Raw genomic sequence first — 19,697 nt, forward strand, 5'->3', positions numbered from 1 at the left:
AAATGGTGACAGGATAATGGGCAACCATGGTTCACCCATGTCCGCAGGGACCAAAGGCTAGCCTGTCTGGTCTGATCCCACAGAAAAGAGAGTGCAGCACAAATTGCTGAAAAGGTTAATGTTGACTATGATAGAAAGGTGTCAAAACAACCGGTGCACTGTAGAGTTCAAGGTTATTGATTGGCCTCCGAATTTCCTTTCTCAATCTTATCGAGCATTCATGGAATGCACTCGACAAAAAAGTCTGATCCACAAGACCCAACCCACCATCTACATGCAAACGAAGAATCCACTGTATACCATCATGTTGTGTAGGTGTGTTGTGGAGTCATGCCTAGAGGAGCCAATGCTGCCCCAGTGGCAGAAGAGGAACCTACACAACAACACTGGTCAAATTGTTTTTTATTATAAAACATTTTCCTTATAAAATATTTTCTTTTTTCCCCCCCATAGGAAAATTTTGTGACTACATTATAGACCATTGCTCATCATCCCCTTGCCTCTATGGCCAGTGTTCAAATGTTCTAACAGGGTATGCTTGTCACTGTCAATTTGGTAAGAGGCAGCTTATTATTTTATTACAATGCAGTTTATATATACATATATATTGAAAACCATTACTGTAGATATTTTGATTTTAACAGTAATATTCATTCTCAGGTGTCAGTGGTGTTAACTGTGAAGAACATAGCTATGGTTTTGAAGAACTGTCCTATTTGGAATTCCCCCCTTTAAATCCCAGATATAATTTTATCTCCCTGGAATTTGCAACTGTGAAACAGAACTCTTTGCTTTTGTACAACCCGGGAGAAGTGTCAACTTCAGAGTTCCTTGCACTTGAAATTATAAACGGAAGGCTGCGCCTCTCTTTTGATCTTGGGTCAGGGGTTACAAAACTGGAAACGGCCAAGCCAGTAGCTGATGGGAGCTTCCACAATGTCACTATTAGAAGAATTGGAAATGTAGGTCATTTATGTGCCCACCAAACATTTATACTTTTTTATTTCATTAACTTTTGGACTAGTTCAAATTTTAATTCAATGGATTTATAGATTAACCCTAATTGTCCAAAAGGGTTTTGTGTTATTATTTGAATGTCAAAAAATTGTCAAAAAGTGTCATCCACTGATCAATTTCTTAAATACATATATTATTGTATTTCTTTTTGCGAGTTGATAGATAGCATCTTTGGAGGTTGACAGCTGCAGTCCTGATGAGCCCAGAGACTTTTGCTTGTCACAGCATGAAGGTCTTGGAACCCAGAGGTAGGATTAGGTGTTATGCCACTTTTAGTTAGTAAGTTATTCTCTACATAACTTAAAATCTACTCACAGGGGTGAAAAAAACAAAAACAAAAAAAACATTATGCTGCCATACCAGGCAAGTCTAAATTTCAGTGTCCTGTCCAGTCTCATGTTCTGGTTGCCCGGCAATTTAATCAACCAACGAAATCAACCACTGTCAGTCAGATCCTAATTGTGAACTGATGTGAGTAGTGCAGCGGGATACAAAAAAAGTGTGCTGTAGTTAAAGCATTGATGTGCATTGCCATAAAGGGTATTATATTCAAAAACACAAAATAAAAACTATTGTTTAAGTTAATATGATTAATGAAGTATGGTTAATTTTCTCTGATTGCTTCTCTTACTTCTTCACTGGTGAACTGCAATATCTGCTTGTTCTTTGTAATAGTAGTAATATCTGAATGTTTAACAGATATTTTATTTTCAGTAAATTAGTTTTTTAGCCAGTTTTAATTGTTGATCTTATGTGTGAAAAAAAAGTGGCATTTTTGCATGCAGGACTCTGGATGTTAGAAACAATAATCTAACACTGGGAGCTGTAAAATCCATTGATGTGATTTTGCTGAGGCCTTATCAAGTGAAAACTCATAACTTTGTTGGATGTATAAGAAATATGAAATTAAACGATGTCTTACTTGATACTTCAAAAGCGCTGGCATCTCACAAGATACTTGAGACGTAAGTTTCATTGATTGCATAAGCATAAACTGGACTATGGTGTAATAGTTGTACAATAAAATATATGAAAAAAAGGTTCAACTTTTGTAACATAAAACTGTCTTAGAAATGTCTGATACTTGCTTCAGTCACATTATAATATTTGTATATAGTAATGACTTGGTCATGGTAAATCTAAAGCCTATTTTAGAAATATATTCTATAAATGTATGTCTTTTTTTCGATTAATTTTATAGTTGTCCACGGGCAGATGTAGCTCTTTGCAGCAGCAGTAAATGTCTGAATGGAGGGGTTTGCCAAGACCTCTGGTCCTATCACTACTGCCAGTGTGCTGAGAATTTTACTGGACCTACCTGTGACAGCAGTAATGTCTTTTCTTTCTTTTTTTTATTTTTTTTTTTTTTTTTTTTTTTTTCCTTTTGACTTACTTCTTTCACAAATTTCTTATATTCAATTATCATATTATATACATTGCAAAGATCAACACTGAACATATAGAAACATTTTGTACATTTTTGCCCAATAGCTGTCTCTGATGATCATGGATTATTTCTCAGTAAGGGGACATACATTGAATATGTTGTCAAGGAAAGCTACATTAGAAACCAGCTGCTCCAAGCCTTTCTGAATGAAAACGATGGAGCCATTCAAGGGTTTGGCAGTTTTGAGATAAAAATGAGGACAATCAAAAGATACTGTGTTTTAATTTTATGTCAAAGCAAAACAGTGCATCTAGAACTTAAGGTAAGCAATTTACATTTATTTAAGGTAGCACAAGAAATGTTACATACACACAAAATTAAGAACACGTACTGATTTTTTTACAGCATAATTTGAGCCCTGATATTCAATTAGATTGTGTGTGTGTGTGTGTGTGTGTGTGTGTGTGTGTGTGTGTGTGTGTGTGTGTGTGTGTGTGTGTGTGTGTTTTTGTGCATTTTTTTAAAAACCTATTCAGATACATGATGGGAAACCTCAGTACACGTTCACACATTTAATGTCAGAACAGAAGTGGGAGATTGGTTTGGACAGTAGTGTATCAGATGGACAATGGCATGTCCTTCTTCTGCGCAGGCATGGACCAAACATCTTTTTATACCTGGACAAGCAGCTTGTTAGGAATATCACACATGGTATTATAAGTCAAACTACTGTTTTAGTAGATATGGTCACTCTGGGGCCAGCAGCATCTGGTGATGCAAGAGACCAAGATTTAGGTCAGTAGCACCTTTTATTCCAAATGGCTATGTTAGCTGTACTTTTCTTTATAAAAGCTGATTTATGCTTTTGCATCAAGTCTATACCACAGGTCTCATGTAACCTTCGCCTTAGCGTAGCCTGAAGGGCACCTCCCTAAAAATGTCTCTACAAATCGCAGCAACACAGAACAAAACAACTACCATTGGTCTGCAAAGAAGCATTGCCTTTATAACTTTTTCTACAGATTTATGTCTTTGAAATCTGAACGAACATGGACTAAATCGAGGAGAGACTAATTTAATAAATCTGAATATTTTTTCTGCTTTAGTAATTTAAATTAAAGTTCAACATCTATTAGCTCTAATTTCACAAAGATCCACTTACTTTTTTTTGCCATTGTTTGTAGCACAAAAAACATCAGGAAGTGTCAAAGACAGCACAGAAACTAACAATTTGGCAGTGTAATTGCAATGAGATACAAAAACACCAATACAAGTATAAATGCTCACAACATTGTGGCTAATTGTGTAACCTATGGTGTAGGCTTTGTGACGACTTGATGTAAAAGCATAAATTAGCCTTAAGCCTTAAACATAATACTAGAAGATCCAAATGTATTATGTGCCTCTTTATACAGACAGACCTTCTCAATTCAGTTGTATTTATAAGTATATTTAAATTATAGCATTCGCATGCTTACTTATTTATCTTGCTGTCTTCAGATTTTGTAGGGTGTGTGGACTACCTCAAACTAAATGGATATATTCTACCCTTCAGTGGGCACAGTGAGATAGTCGAGGTGAAACCCAGTCCTTTACTCTTGCAGAATGACTGTGTGTCTGCAGACCATTGCATCCTCTCATCTTGTTTCAAGGGATCCTGTCAGACTCAGTCTTGTACAAGTGGCAGTGACTGTATTCTATCTTCAGAAAATGGCTGGTGTATCTGTACACAGAATGACTCTTCTTCACTGTGTGGGCCATGCTCATCTCCAACTGAATATAGTGAAGATTGTCTTCGAACCCAGAAAAATATCCCTTTATGGATTATTGCGATTGTGTTTCCAATATCTTTTATACTACTAATCTTAACCCTCTGCTTTGTCCTAAAGAGACAGGGATCTTTTTGGTCCATCAAACCCAGAAGTCAACCATGTATTGCGGCACCAACAAAACAGCATGGCACATATAATGGGTCATTTTGTCCAGATGATGGTGAGGGTGGTGTCCAAAACATTTCTAATGAAAACAAAAAACCAGATTTGATAGTTGCAGGGGAACTGGGGAAGCGAGCAGAAAGCTTCAGCCAAAGCTGTCTAACAGGCTTTGGGGGAAGTGAACTGGAGTACTATGAAATTGACAGTACATACACAGCATCCTGCTCTAAAATCAAGCCCCTGCAAGGTAACACAGATAGTTATGATAGGGCAGGTCTGATTGGGAGTTTAAAAAAAGATTGTACTCAACAAACACAAAACTTTCAAGTTCTTCCATCCATGTGTGAGGAAACTACAAAGTGTTATACCTATCCTGAATTCTCTGGTCTTGGACAGAGCATAGCATTTCCTACAAGAATTCCTGGTAACATGGATGATGTGTGTAAAAAACATTCAACCCTGCTCCTTTCCAAGCTTACTCCTGAACTAACAGATCCCCCACGTTACCTCTCAGTAGATGAGGTTAAAATACTAAGCATTCCATTAGGTCAAGCCAAAATGGGAGAAAGCTCATCAGAAAGCATTAGCCACAGTTCCTTCACTTGCTCAGAACACGACTGCGAGAGAGAACTCCGCTTTATAAGCGCACAGGACAGGAGCAATGAGCATGCGAGTGAAGGTACGTACAATAGTGAAGATTTATTTGTTAATACAGTAAGTGGGTTTAAAGAGCCATTATTTTGATGATTTTTTTATGATTTTGATCATATTTTGATCATGATTCTTTTTAAGTATTTGATATTTGACAAATATATAATTTTTTTAGGCATCTTGATTTTTCATATTTACATTAGTAAATCCTGCATCAAGGATCGGCTCTAAGCCCCTTTTTGTTTGCTCTGGTGATGGACAGGATGACAGATGAAGTTAAACAGGAGTCTCCATGGACTATAATGTTTGCAGATGACATTGTGCTTTGTAGTGAGAGCAGGGAACAGGTGGAAAAAAATTTGGAGAGGTGGAGGTATGCTCTGGAAAGCAGAGGAATGAACGTTAGCCACAGTAAGATGGAATACATGTGTGTGAATGAGAGAAACCGAAGAGGACCGGTGAGGCTACAGGGAGCAGAGGTAAAGAAGGTGCAAGACTTTAAAGTACTTATGGTCAATGGTCCAGAGCAATGGAGAGTGTGGAAAGGAGGTGAAGAGGCGGGTACAGGCAGGCTGGAATGGGTGGAGAAAAGTTTCAGGTGTGTTGTGTGATAAAAGAGTATCAGCGAGAATGAAAAGAAAGGTGTACAGGACAGTGGTGAGACCAACGATGCTCTACGGCTTAGAGACAGTGGCACTAAAGAAAAGACAGGAGGCAGAGTTGGAGGTAGTAGAGCTAAAGATGTTGAGGTTGTCCTTGGGAGTGACAAGGATGGATAGGAGTTCATCAAAGGGACAACCCATGTTAGATGTTTTGGAAATAAAGTCAGAGAGGCCAGATAGAGGTGGTTTGGACATGTTCAGAGGAGAGATGGTGAATATATCGGTAAAAGGATGCTGAGGTTTGAACTGCCAGGCAGGAGGTCTAAAGGAAGACCAAAGAGGAAATTTTTGGATGCAGTGAGAGAGGACATGAAGTTAGTTGGTGTGAGAGAAGAGGATGCAGAGGATAGGGTTAGATGGAGGCAGATGATTCGCTGTGGCGACCCCTGAAAGGGAACAGCCGAAAGACAAAGAAGAAAACCTTACCCAAGTTTTGATTAGCAAGTTTATTTAAAAAATACCCAAATTCATTTAGAATTAACCATCAAGAACTGAATTTAAAGAACAAAATTTACACAAAATTCTTATAACAGTCAGTAGTTAGTATGTCCTCCTTTGCTCCATTTAAAACTGTGTTCCAAATGTTTTGGTATACTTTCCACAAAACTTTGTCAATACTCAAGGCATTTCCTGGCTGTATATCTGCAACTTTGTTCTTGAAATTGACTTAATCTGATTTTTTATGGTTTTCAAATCAAGACTAACCTTTTATTGGGAGATATTTAGGGTAAAAGTGACTACAGCAGGCTTCTATGACCACAACTGTACATCACGTCTTAAATTTTTTAAATTTATGTTTTTTTAAATCACTGGACTGTTAGCCCACGTATTTTCTCTATGTTGCAGACTGGTCAAGAGAAGAGCTCATACTAGCTGTTCCATCACCCTTCAGAGATGTCCAAATTCCCTCAGACAGGCCTGCATTTGGAAACATCAAGCAATGGGAGAGCCTCCTTGACCTAGGAGTCCACTTTAATACCTACTCAGATGTTTTTGAGGACATAGCGAGTGTCCCCGTCATGCAAACATATGATTGTGCAATTCAGAGTGATGAAGAACATATTATTTGAAAAAATATTACAGTAGGCAGCACAATGGCTTAGAGGTTAGCACTGTCACCTTGCACCTCTAGGTTCTTGGTTTGATTTTCACCTCGAGTCTGTGTGCATGGAGTTCATGTTCTCCCTGTGCTTAGTGTGTTTCCTCCGGGTACTCCGGTTTCCTCCCACAGTCCAAAGACATGCAGATTAATCTAACTGGCATTCCCAAATAGCCCATAGTATATGAATGAGCATGTGAGTGTGTACAGGGTGTGTACTGTACAGGGTGTACCCCACCTCATGGCCTGTCTCCTGGTATAGTCTTCAGGCTTTTTGCAACCCTGTATACACAATAAAGGTATAGACAAATTTCTTTTGTTTGGAAGTTGAAGGTGTCATATACTGTAGTACATTTTGTCTATGGTTTGGGTGTACATTTATTTACTGTAACTGAAAAGGATTCACAGTTAAAAATGTTCCCATTTAAAAGAAACAAATGTGCTTATTTTACAGGTTCTGTAACAGATTAGCATTTTAAAAACAACACTCCAGAAATACTCCATCTTAGTGGTATGTCAATGAAGATTCTTAGTTGTCCAGGTGAAGTCTGGATGCTAAGTCATGTCATTTAGACTTCTTTTAGTTGGTTTGAACCACTTTGATACTCATCTAAGTAGCTTGATAAGTTTGAGAAAAATTGATTAAGGACCTAAAAAATATCCACAGGCAGTTTTTCACCTCAATAGAATACATTTGGTAGACACATTCGAGAACAACAATGTACGCATTTTGGACCGAGAGCATACAGTATTTGGTTTGTGAAAGGGTGAAAGAAGCCATCCATAGCTATATACATCTACATCTATCTATACACATGCCAACTAAGGAGGCCAAACATATTACATCATAACAGCTATCCCTTCATTCTCACCTTCCCTGTTGTCCATCAGTGAGCCCACTGAGGTGGGAAACATTCCATGTAGGATATATTTGGGGTCCCTAACCAACCTTTCTCAAACTAAAGGGTCTACTTGAATAGTAGATAAAAGTTTTAAACATATTTCAGTAGTTTTCTCTGCTCTTTATCATCTTTTTTTTATTACTGCAAACAAATATAATTAGGTAATTAGTTTCTTAAATACTTACACCACACCTTTAGTTAGTTCTAAGTGAAATGGTAGCTTAGTGTGTATGAAGATGGCTTTTTCTCCCTGAAATTGGTGGGTTTCCTACCACAGTCCAAAGACAGATTGTAGGCTGATTGCTGCTTCCAATTTTTGTTAGTGTTAATGAGTTTTTTTAACTGCATTGTGTGTGTGTGTGTGTGTGTGTGTGTGTGTGTGTGTGTGTGTGTGTGTGTGTGTGTGAACTTATACCAATATGACTTTCATGACTGTGTATGTGTATCTGTGGGTGTCTGTGTGTATCCAGGGTGTTCGCTGTGCCTTGTGCCCCTTTGACCCCACAAAGAGTAAGTGGTAAAGAAGGTGGATAAATAGTTTCTCACATTTAAGTAAAAAAAAAAACAATATATATATATATCTTGCAGTTCATGTAGCAACAAAAGGTTGGTTTTTTTTTCTTTTAAGGACTTATTATCAGCGGGAAATACACAACACTGAAGTTCCAGAGTTGACCACATGGTGGTGCTAATATGACACAAAACATATAGCAATATCACCAGTGCCCAGTGACTGTAATCTTTATTAGAAATTTTCCTTAAGTATTTGGGCAAATCACCCACAAATGGGTATTATATATTTTCTATGTTCCCAAGACTTGACTATCCCACAGTCTAAAAAAATCTGAATTTAGATTTTAAGAGGACTACATTTGAGCATTTTATTACATCAGTAATATATATCTTTGATAAGTTTTTCTTTATCTTTGATCTTTTATCTGTAATAAAACAAAAGGAGTATTAACGCATCAGACCATCTGATCCACACACTTTCCATCCATCCATCTTTAACCGCTTATCCAAAATCGCACCTGCAATGTTTATTCAGAAAGCCTGCAATCTATTAGCTGTGTTAGGACATTGTATGGGAATTAAACCCCCGCCACTAATTCCCATGTAAGATCAATATTATACAAGAATTTATTTAAGACTAATTGTTTCACCATCTGCTTACCTTTGCCTGCTTTTCTACTTTTAAATCACAGCTTATGTTGCAATTAGAAAAGTGTATTTTTATATACAGTACATAAAATATGTATTTATAAATTCATGTGTATTTAGTGCAGTTTATTACAATTGTGTACAAAACTGTGAGCTATGAATTGCAGACACACCAAATGTGTCAAGAGTTGTCCAGAAAATGGAATGTATTGAGTAAATAAACACACTACTTTGACATATTTATACTAATTTTTTATTTCAAGAACTCACAGAAAATAAAATATAAGCTATAACACAAAAATGTCTCAGAGAAGGCTTTTAAGGGAACTGTACCTCACTTTACCTCCACTGTAATTCACACCATGGTTTAGGCATTTACACGGCAATTAGTCTACAGAATCATGTTTTAAAATGCATCCTTTTCAAATATGCTTTCAGGGTCTAGTTTTGGCTATGTTGTTTATTATACTAAAACAACCATAAATGGGGTGTTGGGTCAATTTTGCCACTGAAATGTCTGGTGCAAGCTGATAGCAACCATTCCTTACTATAACTGAGTCAACAGTAGAAACCCAAGATTTGAGTTTATAGTGCAGTACACAAAATTCCAGTTTGATCACACTTACCAAAATATACAAATTATATTTTTTCTTATTAATTTGTCTGGTAATTATTTTTTAAAATTTTAGATATAGAAATTTAACGTGGAACTGGTAAAATTGGCAAAATTGCAACGCTTATGCAGGAAGCCACAAAATTAAGAGAATAAACTTTCATGATAAACCAAGTTATTCAAAAATTCAGTAAAGGGATGATTCATTTAAATTGGGTAAAGATAGTTTAATTATAACCCAGTCTTATACAATATCCAGCAATAAATAAATAAATAAATAAATCACTACCTGGATTTAACTAAGCAAATACCTAAGAGCCTTCCACTTTAGCTGGAAACAAGTTATTTAATTCTAAATGATGCAGTAAGTTGCTCCTTATTTTTTTAACACCCATGTCAGAAAACATATCCTGTGGTTGTGGCAAAGATATTATTTTGTTTCAGAAGGATAAAATTATTGCCCTGCATCAACCAAAGGAAACAACTAAAGAGATTACAAAAATTGGATTAAGAACTGTCCAATGCTTTATTAAAACATTGAAGGATAGTTTATTACCATGCATTGACTAACTCTCATGTGACAGACATATCATTAATAAATCTTTTTGAAAATTATTTAGTCAGGAACGATCCCTAGAGGGGTCATCTGTGGCTCGTTAGCTCATGAAGTATAAAATAAATAGGCCTAGGGTTGGTGTTTAATTTGACTTGCATCTGTTTTGGTACTGTTTTTCATATTGTTTTTAAATCTGATGTTACCTGCTGTTTTTCATCATCATCATGGCTTGTTATTTTGATCTTGTATATGTTTTATATTTTCTTTAAAAATAGTAAAAGTAAAAGTCTTCATTTCTGCACCTACAGTATCCCCGCAATACATCTGTCGTGACAGTTGGTTCAGATTAATTAATTCAGTCTTTAAATTCCCTGCAGCTTTGTTTGGCTATAAAATAATGTTCAAAATGTGGATATCTTCTCTTGTTACCACTCCTAAGTCAGCTGGTCAACCTCTGGAGAAGATCCAGTTGCTTATAAGCAACTTAGATCGGTTTTAAATCAGGAGGATACCCTCCTTCCATGCTGCAAGATCTGTGATGCTTTTGGTCACAGGCAAGTAGGATGCTGTCTCCCTATATGGTGTCCATTGGTGATAGCAACCTGACTGATGTGCCAGCGAGGTAGCACTCATCTTTTGTATTTCTTGTCAGGCAATATTCAACCTAATCCAGGCACCGGAGCCAATGTATCTTTAAACACCTAATAAGCTCAATAGTGAAAATAGACTGTGGCTTTTCTATTTCAATATAATGTCCTAGAACAAAGTACGTAAAAAAATATATATAATGTTTATTAAAATGTTTTTATTTGCCTTTATTAACCAACTGTTATGAATCAAGTGGACAATTTGTTAAAGTTAAATTTAGCACCTTGAAATTAAACGTTTTGGACCAAACCACCCAGAGCATTTTAACATAATCAGCCGAGAAAACCCAAATACTGCTCCTTCAGTTTAGACTGGTTTAAAAAAAAAAAAAACATGGCTAAATGAAAGTGTTACCAAAAAGTCACTTTTCTGCTACACTTTCCTGCTCTTTGGAAAGGGAGCCACTTGGACCACCACAGGAATCAAGGATCTAAAGCATTTTAGCAAGGACTGGACCAGGGTAAAAGCAGTGAAAAATGTAATTAAATTACTTGGGAAATCACTGGACACAAGGACTTGTACTCATTTTAAGTTAAGGAATTTTTAAGCAATGTTGTTCCCTGCTGAGAAATTTTTCTTTGAAAGTCTTAAAACAATGATCATTTAGTGCTTAATAAGTTTGGACTTGATCGTGTATAACAGGGCACCGGGATAGCAGTTCTGTGAGCTTAAACACTGTTATTGACAATCCAACTTATATTTTTGTCTCTTACTTCCATGTTACATTAATGTATGCTTTGGTTTTAATTGAGGAGTACATACAGTGGTATGAAAAACTATTTGCCCCCTTCCTGATTTCTTATTCTTTTGCATGTTTGTCACACTTAAATGTTTCTGCTCATCAAAAACCGTTAACTATTAGTCAAAGATAACATAATTGAACACAAAATGTTTTTAAATGAATGATTACGTTATTAAGGGAGAAAAAAAACTCCAAATCTACATGGCCCTGTGTGAAAAAGTGATTGCCCCCCTTGTTAAAAAATAACTTAACTGTGGTTTATCACACCTGAGTTCAATTTCTGTAGTCACCCCCAGGCCTGATTACTGCCACACCTGTTTCAATCAAGAAATCACTTAAATAGGAGCTACCTGACACAGAGAAGTAGACCAAAAGCACCTCAAAAGCTAGACATCATGCCAAGATCCAAAGAAATTCAGGAAAAAATAAGAACAAAAGTAATTGAGCTCTATCAGTCTGGTAAAGGTTATAAAGCCATTTCTAAAGCTTTGGGACTCCAGCGAACCACAGTGAGAGCCATTATCCACAAATGGCAAAAACATGGAACAGTGGTGAACCTTCCCAGGAGTGGCTGGCCGACCAAAATTACCCCAAGAGCGCAGAGACAACTCATCCGAGAGGCCACAAAAGACCCCAGGACAACATCTAAAGAACTGCAGGCCTCACTTGCCTCAATTAAGGTCAGTGTTCACGACTCCACCATAAGAAAGAGACTGGGCAAAAACGGCCTGCATGGCAGATTTCCAAGGCGCAAACCACTTTTAAGCAAAAAGAACATTAAGGCTCGTCTCAATTTTGCTAAAAAAACATCTCAATGATTGCCAAGACTTTTGGGAAAATACCTTGTGGACCGACGAGACAAAAGTTGAACTTTTTGGAAGGTGCGTGTCCCGTTACATCTGGCGTAAAAGTAACACAGCATTTCAGAAAAAGAACATCATACCAACAGTAAAATATGGTGGTGGTAGTGTGATGGTCTGGGGTTGTTTTGCTGTTCCAGGACCCGGGAGGCTTGCTGTGATAGATGGAACCATGAATTCTACTGTCTACCAAAAAATCCTGAAGGAGAATGTCCGGCCATCTGTTCGTCAACTCAAGCTGAAGCGATCTTGGGTGCTGCAGCAGGACAATGACCCAAAACACACCAGCAAATCCACCTCTGAATGGCTGAAGAAAAACAAAATGAAGACTTTGGAGTGGCGGTTCATGCTAGAAAACCCTCAAATAAAGCTGAATTACAACAATTCTGCAAAGATGAGTGGGCCAAAATTCCTCCTGAGCGCTGTAAAAGACTCGTTGCAAGTTATCGCAAACGCTTGATTGCTGTTATTGCTGCTAAGAGTGGCCCAACCAGTTATTAGGTTCAGGGGGCAATTACTTTTTCACACAGGGCCATGTAGGTTTGGATTTTTTTTCTCCCTAAATAATAAAAACCATCATTTAAAAACTGCATTTTGTGTTTACTTGTGTTATCTTTGACTATTAGTTAAATGTGTTTGATGATCAGAAACATTTTCTGTGACAAACATGCAAAAGAATAAGAAATCAGGAAGGGGGCAAATAGTTTTTCACACCACTGTATGTATTTGGATACACACTGAGCAACTGAGCAAGTGAATGTGTCTGTTTATTGTGCCACACCTGGCTTGTTGTGACCACTTCTTTCACTGACCACCTTTAAACCTGCTCCAAATCAAAGCTGGTTTTAATAACTGGTTATTATCATTGATAGTTATCAGCAAATACACCCATGACTCTCTTTGTCTTGTGCAGCTAATAAACTTACCCATGCAATTAAATACGAAATATATGGGTAACTTGTACCTTTTAGACCCAAAGCACTGAAAAAAGAATCACTATATTGGAGTTCTTAATCATAACTGGGTATTTTAATGGGTTACATATAGCAACAAATCAATTGAGAGCCATGAGTGCCAAAAGAAATGAGGTGCATGGCCCAAACAAATGGACAAAAAACATTTATATAAGTGCAAATGAATTACTCAACCTAACCGATATCACATTATAAACATGAGCTAGGTTTACTTTGCAAAACAATGCAAGGGCACAACAAAAGCAAAACACAAAGAACAAGAAATAATAGAAGCATAAATACACAGGATTTAACAATACTTAAGTAAACAATGGTAATTGTAATGCCTCTGTGCTATCATGGCAATAACAGAGTTAACATATGAGAATAAACATTTGAAATGCTAAACAGATATATGTTCCAAAATATTTAAACGTATTGCATCTATACATTTGTGTAAAGTAATGGTCATAACCTTTACATAAATGTTAAAACTATTTACTGAAACCAATGCATGTCTTTACAATTTAATTTTATAATAATAATAATAATAATAATACAATAAATATGTTTTATTTGTAGATCACGGAACACACATAACAGCTCAAAGTGCTGCACAATCAAGTAAACATGTGGCATTAAATGTGAACTAATTACAATTCTCCAGGGCGATGAAAGACATGTTTTATACATCTTGAAGCATAATAACCATTTCCACAGCTTCACGAAAGTAGAAAGAGGAGGAAAAGTGGCAAGTTTAATGACAAACAGTATTTGCCAAAGGACCTGAACTTCTGCACTCTATACAGACCATACTGTCATTTGGTTGAAGTGCATGTCAGAACACCATTTTCAAGAGGACGGTGACTCAGATACCTGGATTGTTTATTATAGATTGAAACTAGTGTTCTATTGAAAATCAGATTTTGGATGTTTTATATTTATCTTTTGTTTTATGTTGCCTGCTTTTTCTGTGTTGCTCACATCACTTCCATAGTCAGTGTTTTATATCCATAGTGCATGCTAAGACTCCTAGTTGTAGCCCTTTTAGCGTTTGTTTTACTTGTATGTAAATAAAAATCTAAATTTGCCTCTAACTACATGGCTGTACCTTAAGCTACAGTTTCAAATATAGAAAAACATTGCAACAATCATTTAAGTACTGAATTAGTTACACCATTGCTCCAACATATTTCATGTGAGCATTATCTTTTTTCATTTGGCTATTTGATTTTATCTTACATAAAATAGGTCTATTAAATTTCCATTAATTACAAAACATGATTTAATTGATTAACAATATTTCTGACTGATTAACCCTAGGCCTAACACAAACTAATAACATTTACTATATATTTTATAGTGTATTTAATTAGCCAAAAATAAATAAGAAATTACAGGTTTATGTTAGACCTCATTGACCAATTATAAAAAAAAAAGTCAGAAGAAGATGTACTTAATTAGGTAAAATTATTATTATTCTTTTTTTTACCATCACTTGCCTTTGCTTAATCTTCTTCATTAATGTGTCCTTAATTTCCTTGGTCCTAAAGCAGTATATGAACGGATTGATCAAGGCAGGGAAAAGACTGTACATCATTATCATTGCAATGCGGAGGTTTGTTTCAAAATTGTATCCAACAGCTGATGCAATATACATAAAACTTCTGGGTAGATAGTATAGGCAGATGATAAACAGCTGTGGAGTACATGTTAAAAAGGTTTTGTATCGTCCTTCTTTATTCGATATTTTCATGACTGAATTAATAATGGCTACATAAGAAAATATAATATAAAATAAAGGACCCCACAGTACTGTCAAAGCAATGGAAGTACTAGTGGCTTTTATGGCTGTTATGTCTGCACATGCTAGACTAGTTATTGAGCTATAGTCACAGTAGCAGTGATGTATAATATTTGGGCCACAGTAAGACACACTGAGAGCGTATGCTGTGATTAGACCAAGCCGGACAAGGTTTCCTACCCAAAGCACTGAACAAAAAATCACTATATTGCAGTTTTTAATCAGAACTGGGTATCTCAGTGGGTTACATATAGCAACAAATCGATCAAGGGCCATGAGTGCCAAAAGAAATGAGGTGCATGACCCAAACAAATGGACAAAAAACATTTGTGTGAAACAACCATTGAATGCAATGATCTTCTCTGACATCCAGTAGTTAGCAATAATTCTGGGCAGAGTTGTAGTTCCAAATCCAAGATCTGATATTGCAAGGTTACAAATGATTATGTACGTTGGATTTTGAAGACTTTTTTCACAAGCCACAAATACAAGGATGAAAATGTTTCCACATGCCAGCATTAGATAAATGAATAAGAAAAACGTTCCTACCAATCCATAATACTCTGCAGGAATTCCTGTGAATCCTTTAAGCACAAATTCAGGAATGTTGGCTGTGCTGTTTTTGTACAATATTTCGGTATAGTTAGTCATCTGACAGAAAAGAACATAATTGTTTGCAATAACTTTTACACAGGACTTTCAACTATACAAAATTCATAATCTTTTATGAATTATGATTGAATCCAATGCACTTAAATCCTACCTTCTTTAAATTTTGGTTCTTACAAAGCTGTCCAAAGTTATAAAGACCAGTCATGGTTAGGACTTTTTAAACCTTACTTTTGAGGCTTGAATCATTGTTTGACGTAATCAGTCCCATGTACATCTCATTAAACCCTTAGAGGGTTTTGAAAAGCACCCTTGTTTTGTTTATTCATATTGCATGATTGCTAAACATTGGTTACCAGCCAGAAGTTTAAAACCACAATCTTTACATAATCAGGCATTGTATATATATTATTTACAGACCTATTTTGAAACTTTAATAAACATGTAGCAGTAGGGTAAAATTTTGCATAATATTTTTCCCTACTGCAATTGTTTAATGCACCTTAAATTTGCAGTAAAGAGGTAGATAATGCTATCCAATAATATAAATATAAAACACTGCATCTATGTACAGTACACATGCATGATGATTGTATATACAGGTGGGAACAAAAGTGTACAAAAGGTGCACCAAGACGTGTAATGGAGAGAATAAACCAGCAAGTACAGTATATAACCAGCAAATACTAATAAAAAAGAGGATGCAGTTTGATTGAAAGATGTGACCATAGTACGTTGAAAACAAAATGTTCATGAGTCTATTTATTGTGCTGTCAGAGAAGGAGATCCCTGTCTTGACACAGAGCAGAGTTATTGTAAAGTCTAATTGCATTTGGGGAGTAGAGGACACACCATTGCTGGACAAGGTTAAAGAGATGTATGGGAGTGGTGGTGATAGAGCTGTGAAGTTTATTGTGGCAAATGGACAGTGTGACTTTCTATTGTTAGTCACTGGGAGGTGTGAGAGGGAAGCAGTTGTGAAGACTGTCGAGGAAGGGGGAGTGTGATGTTTGTGTGGCTGAATGGGGGAGCAGACGGGGTAGTTGGGGCATCCATGTGATGAGATCTCCAACCAGAAGCAGGACTCTAGGATGAGTTAAACAGGTCCAGAGGGCAGAGGAGGTCTGGATCACTGGCAGCTCAGAAGCGACATGTATAGCTCGACAGAGAGATAGGTAGAGGAACAAGGAGAGAGGGAGAGAGAGAGAGAGGAGAGAGCAGAAGAGATGGAGAGATGGCAATTAGGTATGGTCACAGTCGAACAATGTATAAGGTTGTAAGGTTTTATAATGTAGTAAGACAATGTAATCTAATAAGAAGATTCCTGTGCTCTGGGATCAGACCCCCACTGTGCTTCCTCATGCCTTCTGTGGTAACACCTTCTATATCCTGTATCCAGACGAGGAGACATCCAAATGGCTCCTGTCTGCTAGAATCCTTTTGTTTAATCAGGAGAATGTAAATGTATCTCCTCTTACCTGTCTGTCTCCGGGTTCCTCTATGACTGACATGTTAATGATGGTTCTTTTGATGTTCGGGACGTAGCAACGTTTAAATGTGCTCTCTTTGCTGAGAATAAAGAGAGATCTTCAGACATCATGCCTGCGTGTGTGTGTGTTTGTCTCTCCCGGTCGATCGGGCCCGGACCGGTAAGTGTATTAAGTGTAAACTATGCGGCGGACACAACAAGCTAAAACTCTTCTTCTCTTAGCTTAAAACTTAGCTCGGACATACTTCATCTTCATTTAAAACCTAACAAAGGTAAATGTATATTTAGTGCAGAGTGCAAGCAGGGACTCCGGCAAGACTAACTATGACAGCATAACTAAAAAGGGAGAGCCAGAAGGAAACACAGACATGAGGGCTTCCTGAGATGTAAAGCAACCAATCACCTCACCATCAACAAACCTGAGTGATCAATGAGAGTGGGGAAGACAGCATCCAAACATACCAGTTCACCTAATACTTTACGTCCATGAGTCCCCCAGATCTGCTCCTTTACCTAAGGCTAATCTATTTACAAAAATGCTTGGCTAAATAAATCGGTTTTTAGCCTAGACTTAAACACTGAGACTGTTTCTGAGTCCCAAACACATTAATTGGAAGACTATTCGATAACTTTGGGGCTTTGTAAGAAAAAGCTCTGCCCCCAGCTGTAGTTTTCATAATACCCGGTACTGACTAACAGCCTGCATCCTTTGATCGAAGTAGGCATGGCAGATTGTAAGACACTAGCAGTTTTTTAAAATCGATGCGAAATTTCACAGGAAGCCGATGCAATGTGGATAAGATAGGAGTGATGTGCTCGTATCTTCTGGTTCGAGTGAGGACTCTCACTGCTGCATTCTGGACTAATTGAAGCTTGTTTAAGCAACTTGTTGAACAACCAGAGAGTAAGCCATTACAATAATTCAACCTAGACGTGATTAATGCATAAGCTAGTTTTTCTACATCATTTGGTGACAATATATTTCTTATCTTGGCAATATTTCTGAGGTGAAAGACTGCTATCCTGTTAATATTATCTACATGTGCTTCAAATGAAAGGCTGGAATCTATAATCACACTGAGGTCTTTTACTGTTGCACTTGATGGAACAAAAAGGCCATTTAAAATCACAGTGTGATCAGAAAGCTTACTTCTAGCTGCTTGTGGTCCTATGACTAGAACTTGTCTTATCAGGATTAAGCAGAAGAAAATTAATTAACATTCAATCTTTTATGTCCTGTACACATTGCTCAACTTTAGTAAACTGGTTATTCTCATCTGGTTTTGCTGAAACGTATACTTGTGTGTCATCAGCATAACAATGAAAACTAATACCATGTGTAGCGTTTTAACGTTATAATGACAATGAAAAGCTGCCGGCATTCTCCACCATAATACTGTGTATAGGTAGAGTTTTAACATAATAATGACCATGAATAGTTTCCGGCATTCTTCATCATTAATACGTAGGGTTTACATAATCAAGACAACGAATGACAGTTGCATTGTCCACCAATAAATATAGACATTTTAATGTGAACACAATGCCAACGCATCCGTCATCATTAACAAGTAATTTTTAGCTCTGGGTCAGAGTTGTATCGAATCTTTAACGATTCGGTTTAATTTGATTAATTGAATCAAAATTTATAACGTACTATATTGTCTACCCGTCCAGCGTTTAGCACAATTTAGTGTATCTTACTAGTTCTGGTTATCACATGGCCAACAGCTATAACACAAAATCTAGTATTTAGCAATTTATGAGCAAGGTAACACGATCTGGGCAAATGTTTAGACTTTAAAATACATGACCAAGACAACAGTACTTTATAAAGAAACGAGAATTTATTTGACTAATCTACGATACATGAAACTACACTACTTGAACGCACGCACACACACACATACACAAACAGTTTGGCAAGTGAAAATGAATGAAGTTATTCTAGTACTGGTTACTAGATCAACGAAAGTCACAAGAGCAGAGTTTTGGGTTCAATCTTACGGTTTAGTTATGAAACGAGCACCAACTTCAGCAAGGTATGCAGCATTGTTTGTTTACTTGCGTTATGTTTCGTTCTCATCCGTTGGTTCGCCTCCAGCGAAGGGAATCACGGCGTTGCTGATTGGTTGGTGTGCTGTTGTAGAGATGACGTCAGTCAGGAAAGCCCTTCGGTGAGGCGTTGGTTGCCTGGTTACCGATGGCTGCGCTCTGGAACTTCTCCTGAGGTTTCCTTCGTTGCGGGACTTTGGAGTTCTGGCACGAAGTCTCGTTGAGAGTTCTTGAAGAGCGGATGACGCCAGCAGCGGATGACGCCAGCAGCGGCGGCGCAGCGCCCGCAAGGGCGAAGCCCGAGCTGCTTGGAAGATGTTGTAGGTTGCAGTTGTGATGATAACTTCTCTTCTTCTTTTCCTGTAGACTTCCTGAGGGTTTTTGTCCCTTGGGGGTCAGTCCGTCCCACAGGTGATTCCTCCAATCGGATGTGATTGCAGGGCTTAGCCACACCTCACGTGGTTCCTCCTTCCATTCATAAATTAGCCAGGTGTTTCGGCTGTCACGTGTGACCCATCAGGTTGGAGTTTTTAATACTTTATAAAAAGTAATTTT

General features: G+C 37.2%; 2 protein-coding genes across 2 annotated transcripts; one reads left to right on the forward strand and one right to left on the reverse strand.

The window, feature by feature from the left end:
- The first annotated feature begins 826 nt into the window (after nt 1-826).
- LOC128533564 (protocadherin Fat 4-like) lies at nt 827-7,319 on the forward strand. The gene is made up of 8 exons (XM_053507852.1): nt 827-962; nt 1,180-1,265; nt 1,803-1,982; nt 2,219-2,346; nt 2,509-2,726; nt 2,941-3,199; nt 3,905-5,017; nt 6,498-7,319. The coding sequence occupies exons 3-8, from the start codon at nt 1,918-1,920 to the stop codon at nt 6,719-6,721; spliced, it is 2,007 nt and encodes a 668-aa protein (XP_053363827.1). The 5' UTR covers nt 827-962; nt 1,180-1,265; nt 1,803-1,917; the 3' UTR covers nt 6,722-7,319.
- Nucleotides 7,320-14,641: 7,322 nt separating this feature from the next.
- On the reverse strand, nt 14,642-15,664 carry LOC128533257 (putative gustatory receptor clone PTE01). The gene has a single exon (XM_053507510.1). It carries the CDS (start codon nt 15,638-15,640, stop codon nt 14,642-14,644), a length of 999 nt encoding a protein of 332 aa, XP_053363485.1. The 5' UTR covers nt 15,641-15,664.
- Nucleotides 15,665-19,697: the final 4,033 nt, after the last annotated feature.

The sequence above is a fragment of the Clarias gariepinus genome, chromosome 11 (genome assembly GCF_024256425.1).
Source record: "Clarias gariepinus isolate MV-2021 ecotype Netherlands chromosome 11, CGAR_prim_01v2, whole genome shotgun sequence".
NCBI lineage: Eukaryota > Metazoa > Chordata > Actinopteri > Siluriformes > Clariidae > Clarias > Clarias gariepinus.